The sequence below is a fragment of the Rhinopithecus roxellana genome, chromosome 11 (genome assembly GCF_007565055.1).
Source record: "Rhinopithecus roxellana isolate Shanxi Qingling chromosome 11, ASM756505v1, whole genome shotgun sequence".
Lineage (NCBI taxonomy): Eukaryota > Metazoa > Chordata > Mammalia > Primates > Cercopithecidae > Rhinopithecus > Rhinopithecus roxellana.
The window spans coordinates 61,534,291-61,548,375 of NC_044559.1; the positions used below are offsets into that span (position 1 = coordinate 61,534,291).

The following is a 14,085-nucleotide window of genomic DNA, read 5'->3' on the forward strand; positions in this document are numbered from 1 at the left end:
CAACTGTACCTTATTTTAATCTCACAACCTAAAAAGGTAAGTACTATTATTGTTCTCTTTTTGTATATTAAGCAACTGAGAGGAAGAAACCAAAGCTTTACAAAACTAAGTAATTTACTCATGGTCTGATATTTTTAAATGGTAAAACTAGGATTTGAACCAGTTAGTTCCAAAATATCCTCTCATAAACATTAACTTAACCTCATAGCAATTATAGAAGGTCATTATTAATATTATTATTTCATAAAGCAAGGAAGTTAAATAATCTTAAATTGACCAGACTTCACAGCCCAAGTTCTTTCTTTTCTTTATACAACTTCCCATTTATGTCCCTCAGTTATAAATGACCTTCCAGTCTCTGTGAGATTTCTTGCATTCGTGGATTATTGAGATTGAGAGAAACTGAGAAGAGACAGGCAACAAGTCAGCACAACACAGTCCACAGTGTGGGAAAGTCTTCCAGAGGGTGTATTCTCCTCATGATAGTGGAATCAACTTTGTAAAATCACAGACACTAGTTTCTTGAAATTCCACTTAAGGGTGTCTTTCTCCACGTCATCATCACTGTCCCTTGGCCATTTAGGGAATGTGGTTGGACTTTGTCCTAAGCTTGCAAATGATGGATTATTACGTTCTTTTGTCCATTTAGCTCACTTTGGTCCGGAAAAAAAAGGGTAAATCTTTTATACTGAATATGAAAAAATACAATGAGACAGAAAATATGGGCAAGTCAATGTTTCCAGATATCTGATTTCAGACAGGGATAGTAGATCTTCTATTCTCTTCTAGCTAGTATTGACCCCATACATCCAGGCTTCTACTTTTCCATTATGGTTGAAAAGCATCCAGAAATAGGGCCAACAGAAGCTGGGTCCCTGATAACTTGGCAGTATGCAGGTCAAGATGCTATGAATTTTATGTGGGTGGTTCAAATTTTTAGTATTCACAACTATTTATGAACTTGTAAGGCTGGAACTCTGAACCCTATCTAAAGGGAGAGAATGGTCTTCATTGGCTATACGTGCCATTTTAGCAGGTACACCAAACAAACAAAAAACAAAAGAAATCATAGATTTGGAAACATGAAATTGACACAAGCAAAAGAAGTCTGAATAAATTCAATTCCATGGGTTTGTCTATGGACAGGGTTATAGCCCTGAAGACAGAAGGATGACACTAACTGGCACTGGAAACTGGGAGCCAAGGTAAGTTTTTTTGGTTATAGAAAGTGTATTTTATTATTAGAGCAAATGGCAAATACATTCAAGGACTTTGATGTTATAGGGGAACAGTCTCAAGGGGGAAAAATGCTAATACAAGTATAAAACCAAATTGCTATTTATGAAAGTAAAGTTTAGTGCTGCCTCACTGTCAACTCTTCCCTTATACTCTAACTACAACCTTGATAAAGTACTCAATATTCCCTCTACATGGAATAGTCTATTTGCCCAGTACACAAACACAAACACACACAAATACACACATACACGCACACACCATTGCCTTTCTTCTAGCTAATTTCTACATATCTTTGAAGTCTTAGTTTATATGTTATTTCTTCCAGGAAACTTACTGAAACATCCCCAAGACCATATTAGGTGCTCTCTCTAATTCCCTGAACAATAACAATATGGGTCACCCTGTACAGTAATTATTGTTTATCTGTTTGCTTTGTTCATTAAACTGTAAGTTTCTTTTGGCAGGGAATAGCTTTGCCTTCATTATTGTTTCATTCTTAGGATTTAGTATAATTTCTGCCACAAAGTATATAGGTGCTTGATATAAAGCTGTTAAAGGAATGTAAACATTTTGCAATACAGAAAGCAATTTTTTCATCATGATTCCAATGTGTGTCCTTTTCCAAAATATGTTTTCTAGAATAAAACTAGTTATAATTATTTCAAAGAGCAGTTAAGTTGGATATACAGATATTATTCCTTGCCCATTGTGGTAAACTTTAGGGCTGCTTGCAAACATCCTGGTTCCGTCACCTGCTCAGTGAAAAATGCACAGTAATGTGGGAGCTTCACAAACTACTGCATGATTCTCCCTGTCCCTTCCCCCAGTCATGGAAGCACCTGTTCCTGTTCCCTCACAATGGAAGAATGTTTAGAATGGAAATCTCTGTCAGGCTGTGAACCCAAATGAGAAGGGTGTGGAACAGATCCTCCAGCTAACCTCAATGGACAGGTCATGAAATCAAGAAATAAATCTCTAATGTTGTAGCATAACTAATCTGTCTTGACTGACGTACCTTTATGACAGCTACTTCAACTGTCTCTTTTTTCTTACTATCAGAACTTGCCTCACTCTCTAGAAGCACAAAATACTAAATGTTCTTTTTTCCAGCCTCCCTTGCAGGTAAGAGTAACTGTGTGGCACCGTTCTGAACAAGGAAATAGAAGGAAAATTCAACTTGTGTTCCTACTACTTTCCACCTTCCAAAAGGGTATTATAAAGAGAACTCTTTTCCCATTTTGCTGCTTCATTCAATTGTATGTAGACACGAGGTAGCGATCTTTTGGCCAAGAAGATAAGCCTAAGAATTAAGTAAGTATGTTAAGAAGAGCCACTGAGTGGCTGCACAAAACCTGTATTTATCACTTCAAGACTTACTGCTATGTGAGGTTATAAATGTCTTCAGTATTTGGATGGATGTTGATCAGGAATATTTTCTGAGTTACAACTGAATGCATTCTAACTAATTGTGTAAGGAATGTGCAAATTTCCCTCTCCGATACCCTATCACTCTAAAATTTTGGAAGCCAATATAGACCAGCAAGTCAGGTTGGATACCCAGGAAGCAAGAGCATCATTTGGAAGAACTAAACACATGAGAAGTTTATCTAGTGATGAAACCTTTTGACTAAAGATAGAATCCATGCACTAATAGTAGAAAAAGACAGTAAGCTTGCTTATGTTGGAGGAGAAGCATAAGAGGGCACATTAGAAAAGGACATTCATAAGTGAATTCATTCTTGGTCTTTTTGTTCAGAATTAGCTCATGAAACCATTTCATAGTTAGCCACCTGCCTAGGAAATTTTTTGCCCAACTAGTAAAAAAGAGAAAGAAAATAAAAGAAATGCCAACCATACATGTGTTTTTCCAGCAGTACATCTTCAGAAATTGGAAAGGAACTGATAAAGAAGTGGTTCCCTTGTGCTTCAGTGGTTAGTTATTAGTCATTTGTATCACTTTCCAACCTAATTTACGTGTAATCTAACACCTTTTTTTCACCTCTTTTTTTAAAAAAGTGTTCATTTGTCTACATTACCTTTCATTAGACATACTTTTGTGAGTGTAATTCTTAATTTATTATTAAATAATCCATTGAATGTTGACAATTTTACTCAGTACTCACCAAAAAAATCTAGACCTGGAAAAGAGATTATTCAGTGCTTTTCGAAGAAGTCACAGAATCCTTAAAACCAGAGTAGGCAGGGTACAGCAAATAAAATGCAGACACTTTAACATGAAAAACAAAATCTCCACAATTGTTCTCTTACCTACCCAATCTGCCATATTCCACTTTTTCCACCAATTTCAGGAGTTTACGCCACATGGTTTGGCTCCAATGAGCCAGTCCCTGCAGCACCCACAGACACGAATTGGATCTGTGTTTTTATATCAACAGATAAGTTCAGTTACTTCATGATATTCTTTTATGCATAGATACAGAACTGATATTGATAATCCAGGAATTTGGTTTTATTTTTACACATGAACTGCAAACATAGAACTGCATGGCCTAGAAGAAATGACAGCTGGTAAGAAAATAGGTTTCTGTGGGTTATCTGGGACCAAGAGTGCTGGATGCAGAAGGGTCAGTAGATGATACAGTGACCACCTTGGTACAGTTGCCAGTGAGCTATCAGGAATCACAAGTAGATTGAGGAAAGCTTCAATAGAAGGCATAGAGGTAGTGGAAAATGATTCATGAACCCTTCTGAGTAATAACAAATACTTTAAAAAACCATATCATGAGTTCTAATATAAATTTCTTGTCTGGGATCAGCTACTTTCAGGATCACTTGTTCTTTTAGGCTTCTGAACTTTTACACTAAAGACTGTGGTGTCATTAGAAAAATGATCACAAGACTTGGAAGACTTGGAATCCCTGATTACCTAATCCTCCAGCAGTTAATGTCCATGGAAACAGCCTCTAGGATACTGATTCATCAAAAAGTGTTCCAGGTTCATTCTAATTCAATAAATTATGTTGAGATTAAGTTATACATAATGGATGTTAATATTACCATCATTAATATCGTTATTATTTTCAGACCTCAAAGTTTATTTTTGAATACAGATTGATTTTTTTTTCCCTAAAATGCTAAAGCTTTTACATACATACAAAAGTATGGCCTGGTTTTGGAAATTTGCTTTGCAGTCTGGGAACTCCTAGTTAATTTAAAGAATTTTAAATGCAATTAGTACTTTCAGGCAATCGATGTCAGATTGTCATATCTTACTCTTCGGGGCATGAGGCTAGGTATTTTACAAGGCCCAAAAATAACTTTCAAAATAGTATTTAGCAAACTGTCTGGAGCCTCTTTACCCTAAAATTAGAGTATCCAACACAGATGATACACAAGATATAACTTGAAGATTACTGATTTTTTAAATGCCTCCCCGGAATTTACATATTAAATTGATTATTTTCTCCTTTATAATAGTTACCTTTTGACACTTATACATTCACCCCAAGTACAATGTCACTAATTATCAAGGCCCAGGTACCATTACAATTCTGGGCATATAAATCGTAAATATTCTATGATTGAATGGGTCCATGAGTGAGTGAGCAAATGGTAAAAAGAACAGATAAATTAATTTAGAACCTTTGCTCTGAGGAGTGCTTTCCCAGCCAGTAATACTTTTAATATCTATACTAATGGCAAAGCTTTCTGGTTTGGGGTGAATTTGATTAATGAAAAGAGTACAAAAAAAATTTGGAATAAGTCTTGGGAGTAAGAGACACAATCCAGTGGGATAAGGACACTTAGGAAAACACAAAGCATGATCAAAATATTGCAAGTCTGACTTTCTCATAATTGGGTTCTGAAGGCAATTCCAGAAATGATTTGAGCATCCACAACAACTCTGAACTAGGCATGTTAACTCCAGAATGACTGCTTAGAAAGGCTATGTTATTTTGAATGAAGAAAAACTGACATGCTGATTTTCTGTTTCTCTAATTAGGCTCATACATTTATGGTCAAGGTTTATATCATATTTTGTAAATGTGATTATAAGAAAAGACCATTTTTCTTATCTGTAAGATGAAGAATAAGACTAGATGATTTCTATAAACTCTCCCAGTACTAACATTCAATAATTACATATATAAATAAATAGGTTAAACATTGTTCACATGTATTCAGCCATTCTCACTAATATTTCAGAGGTTTTATATTGAAGGGACTCTCCTTTAAACAGCCCCAAGGCTTCAAGGGAAATCATGCTTTAGGCTGTAGACCACAAGGTGTATGGCTACTGGAACAAGATATATGGGACAAACCTCTCTCTCTCTCTCTCTCTCTCTCTCTCTCTCTCTCTCTCTCTCTCTCTCTCACACACACACACACACACACACACACACACACACACCTCTGCCCCATTAGCAGTAAACTATCTGTCCCCAAATAAGGACGATTATAGAAGTCAACATAGTAGTTCACTAGTTCACATTCATTTGAAATCACTTATATAATGTGTACAGAGTAACGCTGTTCTTTACATGATCTGCCAACTTTTCACTAAGTAGTTACAACTTCAAACGTAGGGGAAGTGCCTTCAAATGAAAGTATGACAGCAGGCTTCAGAATGTCCTGCTTCCGATTGTGTCCAAAATATCTTATTCTGTAGATTCCAGGCTGGGCAGTGTCTGGAATATGCCATTCCATTGTTGCATTACTCAGACCCAGGAGTCCCTTGTGCCAATAAAAACTGTTGATAGAAAACAAACAAGCAAGCAAAACTCAATTTTACTCTTAAAAATGTGTAATTAGAAAAATACTGATTATTCATTTAATGAATATTCAGGGAGTACCTACAATGAGCAAGACACTATCTAGACATTGAAGATACAGCAATGAACACAATAGACAAAAACGTCTATTTTCTAGAAGAGAAACTTTAAAGAACAGCAATTTGTAGAAATAGCTTTACTTGTTCCACCTTTCTACCTACCTAAATTATATTTATCCCAGGAAACCTTACCTGATAGCCACAAGATGTCTCTCCTGTTGTAGAATTGCAAAGCACTCTTTTAGCCTTTATCTGACACATATTTTCACATCTAGATTCATTTGTTTTATATATATAGATATATATATCTATATATATAATGAATACATGTCAGACTCTCTTCTAGAAGTACTGAGGGTACAGTAAGGAGCAAGATAGATATGGTCCCAAGTTTTATGAAGCTTATGTTCTACTGGGTTGAGGATGGAAATAAATACAATAAACAAAGCAATAAATATAAAAATCTTAAGAATGATAAATGTAATGTAGAAAACAAGATGGAAGTTTTTTTAGGGAGATGTCATTTAAACTGAGTCTGCAAAAATCTGGAGGGAAAAACATTCTAACAAGAAGGAACAGAAAATACAAAGTGTCCAAAGCAGGAACAAACTTGATGTGGCCGCAAAGCAGAAAGCAGGTTGGTTGGTACAGGGAATAGTAAACCACGGAAGAGTGCTTGAGATGAGAGAAACAGATGGAACCAGATCATGTTGGCCCCTGCAGATCACAGCAGAGAGTTCAGACACTCTTCTAGACTCAGTGAGATACAATGGGCTGATTGACATCCTCAGTTATGTTGAAAGCTAATCTCTTGGGCACAGAGAGTGTGCTCGACATTCTATGTTTCTCAGTGATGGGTTCAGTACTCTCAACAAATATTTGATTATTCTGCTGCTAATGAATAAGGCAGGGATCTAAACATATCCTCAGTATTGACTGCTATTAGCTAAAAACTTTTAGCATTTAAATATAAATCATTGTTTTTATTACCTGTATAACCTTTTAAATGATAAGTATACATTACTTGTTTAAAATTTTACCTATACTCTACAGCTCTAAATACCAAAGAAAACTTATGCCCATATTTGTATATGGTTATCAAATGGGCCACGGTCAAATTCCTATTTTCAATTAACCATCTGAACCATACTAACATATTTACATTTAACAAACTAATATCACTTAGTTTGAGGCAATCTGAATTAGACCCAAATAGCCAAAAACTATACCTACTTCCATGCCACTGTCCTGGAATGCGAAATTTATAGACTTGGGAACAGAAATATTGTCTTATTTCAGACACATTGTCAAATCTTCAAAATATCTATTCAGCTCAGGAATTTGGTAGCTAAAAGCAAAGAGATATGTCTCTCTGAGGAAATTGCATGATTATATTATCTCCTCACTCAAGTCATTAAGAGTTAAACACCCAAGTCTATAGTGTTTTAGTAACTCAAATGAAGAATCATTGATCACATACAAACATGCAATACATATCAGGTATAGACTCATTTTCCCTATAGAAATATCAAGCTCTACAGAGACATCTCAACACTTCTACTCCACGCTCCTTTCAATCAATTTGCAATAAAGCTAGTTAGATTTTAGAAATAATGCCTGTGACTATGGGGAAAAAAACAGAACAGATGTCTGTAAAAATGGAAGCCATAACCTCATTAGCACCTAATCTTACAGAAGCACACACCACACTGTTTTGTAGAAAAATGAATCAAAATGAAATCTAATAAATCAACTAAATATGTCCAGAAAGCTCCTTGAGAATTTGATATCATTAATACCTTGTATTGAGCCAGTCTTTTCATTGGTCTTCCCAGCATTACAAGCCAACTGTTTTCAAAGCTTGAAATACAAAAATATTCAATAGATGTGCTCACCGAGTCTCCCAGCAGGCATCATTACACACTGTCTGCCACGATGTTGAAGTAGCCTCATATTTCTCCACAGTGAGGAAGGTCTGATGGGTCTGAAATGCAATTAGGAATCCGTTTGTAAATACTACCCTTGTTGACCATATGTTAGCCTACCAGTACCTTGTGTGAAAATGTGTTAGAATTTCATCCATATTCTTAGGCTTTCCTCTTAACATGCTATGCAATGTACTCAGAATGTTAATTTATGCAGTCTATTTAAAAAACATGACTTTTTTAGAAATTTGAAAGAAGCATAATTTTAGAGTTAATAGCAAATTTTGGAAACTAGGGCAGAAAAGAGGTTGGAAATAAAACTTACTTGAGATTTTAAAAAGGTATAAGTCGAGCCTTTTCGTGACATGCTTATTGATCTATATAGCCCAAGACTTTCTCTATTCACCTCAAGATTTAGAAGGAAAAATGGTAAAGTTTAATCTATATTCCATTTCTAGGTGAATGAATTATTAGTTAATGTACCTCCCTGCGTGAAAGAACTGAAAAGAATACATAAATCTTCCCTATCCTGGGGTGCTAAAGGAGGTCTCTAGATTTTTTATAATAGATTCCTAGAAACCACATCATAAAAAGATTTTATTTCCCCATTGGAAGATTATCATAATAGAAGAATTTGTTTCAGACGAACAATTCAGCTTCAAACAAAGCGCAGATTTGAATAATATGACAAGTTAATAAAGACAAAGGCTATAAATTTCTAGTATCCCTTTAAATCCCTGAGATTGTGACCCTAAAAGGCACATGTCTAATTCACCTATATTTATCACAGTCCTTTACATCTCTCATTTACTGGTGCTCAAATAACCCCTTGTTAAATGGATCGCCTATTTACATGTGGGCCATGAAATTGTTTAAAATTCTTTTTTTTTTTTTTTTTATGTTAGAGCTTTATAGAGACTCTTAAACAGGTATTTTACTGAGGAGTGGTATCAACTTTCAAAGTTCCTGTGATTTCTTACATTTTAAATTAATTTTCAGTAGGTGGTTATTGTTACATTCATTAGTCAAATTCAGTTGGTAGCCCTTAGTTTAAATGAGTGTCCATGGTTGGGTAGGAGTGAACTGGTGAGACCTATAATTATAGGAATGGGAAATTGTGCAGATATGATAAGGATGACTCCTCTGTTACCACTCGATTTCGTTTTCCAACAGGAAAATAACATTTACAGTATCGGTGTTCTTTTAGAAATAGCTAACCTCCCAAATGGTCTCTGTGACATGTTTTGAATTTCTATGTAAATAATGCAATGCCAACTGCTTAATAAAAGCTGCAACACAGTGACATTACATCATAAACTAATTTTTAACCATTTGCTTTCAATCAAATTGTTGTCTTCTTTATAGCTTTGTGTGACTACAGAAGTGATAAAATGACAAAGACTTGAAGATAATATATTTTTCCACTTAATAATACCAATTTTTCGGCTGGGCATGGTGGCTCAAGCCTGCAATCCCAGCACTTTGGGAGGCCGAGGTGGGCAAGGTCAGGAGTTCGAGACCAGCCTGGCCAACATAGTGAAACCCCATCTCTACTAAAAATACAAAAATCAGCCAGGCATGGTGGCGCGCATCTCTAGTCCCAGCTACTCAGAAGGCTGAGGCAGGAAAATCTCTTGAACCCAGGAGGCGGAGGTTGTGTGAGCCACTGCACTCTAGCCTGGGCAACAAAGTGAGACTCCGTCTCAAAACTACTACTAATAATAATACCAATTTTTTCTTTCCAGAAGTTTCCATTTTTACATAGTTAAATGGGATTCTTTTCCTTCACAATTTCTTTCATTGCTTCTAAGCTTACAAAAATCTTCATCCAATAAAAGTTTAATTTTCAATTCAATTTAACAGCTTAAAATGTTTATGTTTAATTATTTAAGTTGGAGTTTATTTTAGCATATGCTAGGAGATGATGATCTAATTGGTTTTTTTTCCAAAATAGTAAGTAGTCATTCATATCACCGTTAACTGTGAGTGATCTTTGCCTTCTTGAGTCATTCTTTACTGACCCCTCCTTTGTTGTATGTGAAGTTCTGGCATCTGTGAGTGGGAGATTGGACCTGTTTGTGGGCTGGCTATTCTGTTTCATTGATCTAACTGCCTACTTTTACACAGCTGTATTAAAATTACTTACATTATAATGGTATTATGCATCTCATTATCCCTTTTTTTTTATTTTTTGAGATACAGTTTCCCTCTGTAGCCCAGTCTGGAGTGCAGTGGTGTGATCTTGGCTCACTGCAACCTGCACCTCCTGGGTTCAAGCGATTCTCCTGCTTCAGCCATGCATGTAGCTGGGATTATAGGCATGCACCACCATAAGGAAGTTTTCATAACCATAGGAACTTGTAAAGAGAGTTATTTCTCTCTATTTAGGGCAAATGACATTGGGAAGGCCTTAGATGGAGAAGATACAGTAGGCTTTTTGAATATGTCTAGAGTATAGACTGAAGACCAAGTTTAGGCCTCTGAATATCAGGGATAAAACATATGACAATCTTTTCCCAACTACTCTACCATAATCTCTTCCAGATGCATAATTAGTTAATGTAAGTTACTTTCTCTCTCCAGGCCTCAGTTTATTCATCTGGAAAATAGAGGTAATAAAACTTAACTCATTGGGTAGTTGTAAGGATGGAATTAATCATATGATAATGCATATAAAGCACTTTAATAGAAATACTTGCAAATAGTACCTGCAAAATAAGCATTCCATAAATAGTGATGACAATTACTAATAAAGGAGGGTACTGGAAATTGTTGTATACCAAGTCCCAGAGCATTCTTTAAAATTAATTCTATTACCACTACAGTACTTTAAATGATTTGTTCTCCTGCTTCTCCATGGCAATAATGATGACAGAATTTCTCTACCCTAGGCATATCAGATGACAGCTAAACCTGCAGTTTTGATATAACACTTTGATATCTTCAGAAAATAATATTATAAACATGTAACTACTATGGCACAGATTGACTTCCTAAAGAAATTACTTCAAACAGGTGCATATTGACTACCTAAGAAGTAGAAGACTATCCCCCAATGTCATATTTTTTTGAGAATGACATTTGAGAATGTCATATTGCCACAACTGTTATCTTGGCAATAATGACATTTTAATGAACAGGAATGGGAAGGTTCTTTTGGAAGGAAGGTATTTTTGGATTATAAGTGACTATGCACCCTGGAAAGAGCAGCTAATTGAAAGAAGGAATGCATCCTCAGCCATAGTAAAAACCATGACCTTGAAATCACAGTCATATGCCCACTGTTTTTCCACTATAAATTCCTTTATTATTTGAGGTTTTACAACTAGAATGTGTCCAGTTATTGCTTGTGTAGTTATAAGTACATGTTAAGGAAGCTATAGAAGTATAATTTTATTAATAGATATATTACATATGTATATAGTTTATCATACATATGATAAAAACAAAAAAGTCTGAAATGCTTCATTAAAAAACTCTTAACAGCTATTACCTCGGGAAAGCACGTTTGTGGGTAGAAGAGAACATATATATTCTATTTTCTGCACCCCTACATTGTTTTAACATTGGACATGTATTTTCAATGTCATTTTTTAAGTTTAATAATTAAATGCCCTATTAACACCAGTAGTAAATAATAGGGAAATGGTCAGTGCAAGATAAAGTAAAGCACATGTGCCAGGACTCTAAGCCATGAGAGTATCCGCCCAGGGATCCGTGACCATTCCACAACAGTACAGGTAGGACCAGAGATGGTAGTGTAGAGGAGAAGACAGGCAAAAAGAGAAGAAGGAGCCAAAGACACACATCCTTCAGTTGGCCCTTTGATTATTTCACAACATTTGGTAGAGTGCTATATATTTGAATACAGTCATACATTGGATACATCCTGAGAAGTGCATCGTTAGGCAAATTCATCATTGTATGAGCATCACAGACTTAGGCTTACACAAACTTAGATGGTGTAGCCTCTTACACACCTAGGCTATATGGTATAGCCTCTGGCTCCTAGGCTACAAATATGTACAGCCCATTACTGTATTGAATGTTGTAGGCAATTGTAACATGATAGTAAGTATTTGTGTGTCTTAACATACCTAAACGTAGAAAAGGTGCAGTAAAAGTATAGTATTATAATCTCATGGGACCACTGTCATAAATGCAGTTCATCTTTGACTGAAACATCATTATATATGGTACATAACTATACATATACGTGATTGTATTCAACTTAACATCTTCTTGACAGACAATGCAGTCATACATACATTATGCTATACTTGGTCCTAAATAGAGCCAATTATATATTTCCTGTGTGCTTTTACCCAGACTCAATCCACATTAACTGTAACCATTGAATATTTTCCCATACCTACAAAATAAGATGGAAAACAAGTTGGAACATTTTGTCTTTATGATATTAACCTCTAGAGGGATATTTAAATGAATGAATGGCTGAAAGGTGGATTTACATTTGTAAAAGAAAATCATTGATGCCTACCTGGTTTTGTGCTGAATTCTTTGGGTTAGCACCTACAAATATAACTTCAACAACTTCTCCCTGAAAATAAAAATTCATTTAATGATTTCTAATAAAAAGATTTTTGCTATACTCATATTTTGGCACTATTTATTATAAATTTTATGATTTAGGGTGCCTTTATAGATTTTATTCTATTTAATCAAGTAAGTTATTTTCTAAGAATATTAACCCTTGCAACAATAGACATAGGAATGTTTGGCCAATGAATTTGCTTTTGGTAGACTCAGATACAAGTGAAGATCTAGAGCTGTAGTTCATATTAGTGACAGCACATTAAAATGGCTTCTTCAGGTCTTGATAATTCCTCACAACTCCCTCCCAACACAAATACAGGGAATATTTGAATCAAATTAGAACAGTGAAAACTTTCCACAGATGACTCATATTTATGCTTACATTTATAGTTAAGATTATATTTTTACAAGAGTTGGAGTGGCAAGATGTGTATTTATCCTCCCATCTGAAACAATTAACTAAAACACTGGAAAAAATATATATTAAACAATGAATTTTCAAGTGACAATGAAAGACAGTGATATTTGAGTGTCAGCAAACAAACAAGATGAACCCTGTAATTCACCAGCTCAATGTCATCAGAGTTTATGGGCCATGGCAGAAGGAGGAGAATTCAGGCCAAGTCTGGCAGTCTAAGTTGAGGATATGGAGCTGGGAGTCCACAAATGGCAAATAGTCTTGAGTTTATAGCACAGAGCATCATAGAGAGAAGAGCTGCACAGAGACAGAAACCTGGAGATTTGCAGAAAGTTCCCCTCAAGTTTGCATGCATACAAGGGAACTATTGGAAGTCAGGAAAAGAATGGGCTAACAGAATTGCAGAGAACAGTCCCCAGGCTCATAGAGAGTTGTGACGAGATTCCATTCCCACCAGGCCAGACTGGAAAACCTCATAATTCAAAAGAATTTTACTTCAGTGCGTGAGGGGATGGGGGGTGCTGGGGGAAGTAGGGAAGGGATTTGCTCAAGATGAAAAGCTGCTCTGGTCTTGCCTAAAAAGTTTAGTAATAGGTAATACAATAGGTAAAAGCACTAAAACTAAATGCTAGTTCTTTGAGAACACAAATTACCAAAATTAGAAAGAAAGAGGGGACATCATTGTCAACTCTTCAGAGATTAAAAGGATTAGAGGGGATTATGATGAGCAATAACAACTTTTATATTACACCAACAAAGTAAACAACTTATATGAAATGAGAAAATTCCCCTAGAATGATATCAATTCCTGTAAAGATAAATTCCTATAAAGACACAAAATCGATGCAAGGAAAAAACAGGAAATATGAATGGGCATATAACAAGTAAAGAAATTGAATTAGTAATAAAAATTTTGCCATAAAGGAAATCCAGGTCCATATGGCCTTGCTGGTCAATCCAATCAAATATTTAAAGAGTAAATAATGCCAATCTTTTGGATACTTTTTCAGAAAGTACAAGAGGAAACATTTCCCAACTCATTCTTTGAAACCACTATTGCCCCGATACCAAAGGCAAACACATAAAAAGAAAACTAAAAATATCCCTCATAGACATAAGTAGAAAACTCCTTACAATATGTTAGCAAATCAAAT

At 35.4% G+C, this 14,085-nt stretch overlaps 1 protein-coding gene across 1 annotated transcript in view; it reads right to left on the bottom strand.

Moving 5' to 3' along the window:
* Window positions 1-1,212: 1,212 nt before the first annotated feature.
* LOC104675174 (neutral ceramidase) overlaps window positions 1,213-14,085 on the bottom strand; it is a 78,866-nt gene continuing 65,993 nt past the window's right edge. The window contains exons 20-22 of the mRNA XM_030941356.1: window positions 12,458-12,517; window positions 7,927-8,015; window positions 1,213-5,950 (exon numbers count right to left, since the gene is read on the bottom strand). Coding sequence (XP_030797216.1) covers window positions 5,761-5,950; window positions 7,927-8,015; window positions 12,458-12,517 — 339 coding nt within the window. The 3' untranslated portion in view covers window positions 1,213-5,760. The remainder of the gene's footprint in view (window positions 5,951-7,926; window positions 8,016-12,457; window positions 12,518-14,085) is intronic.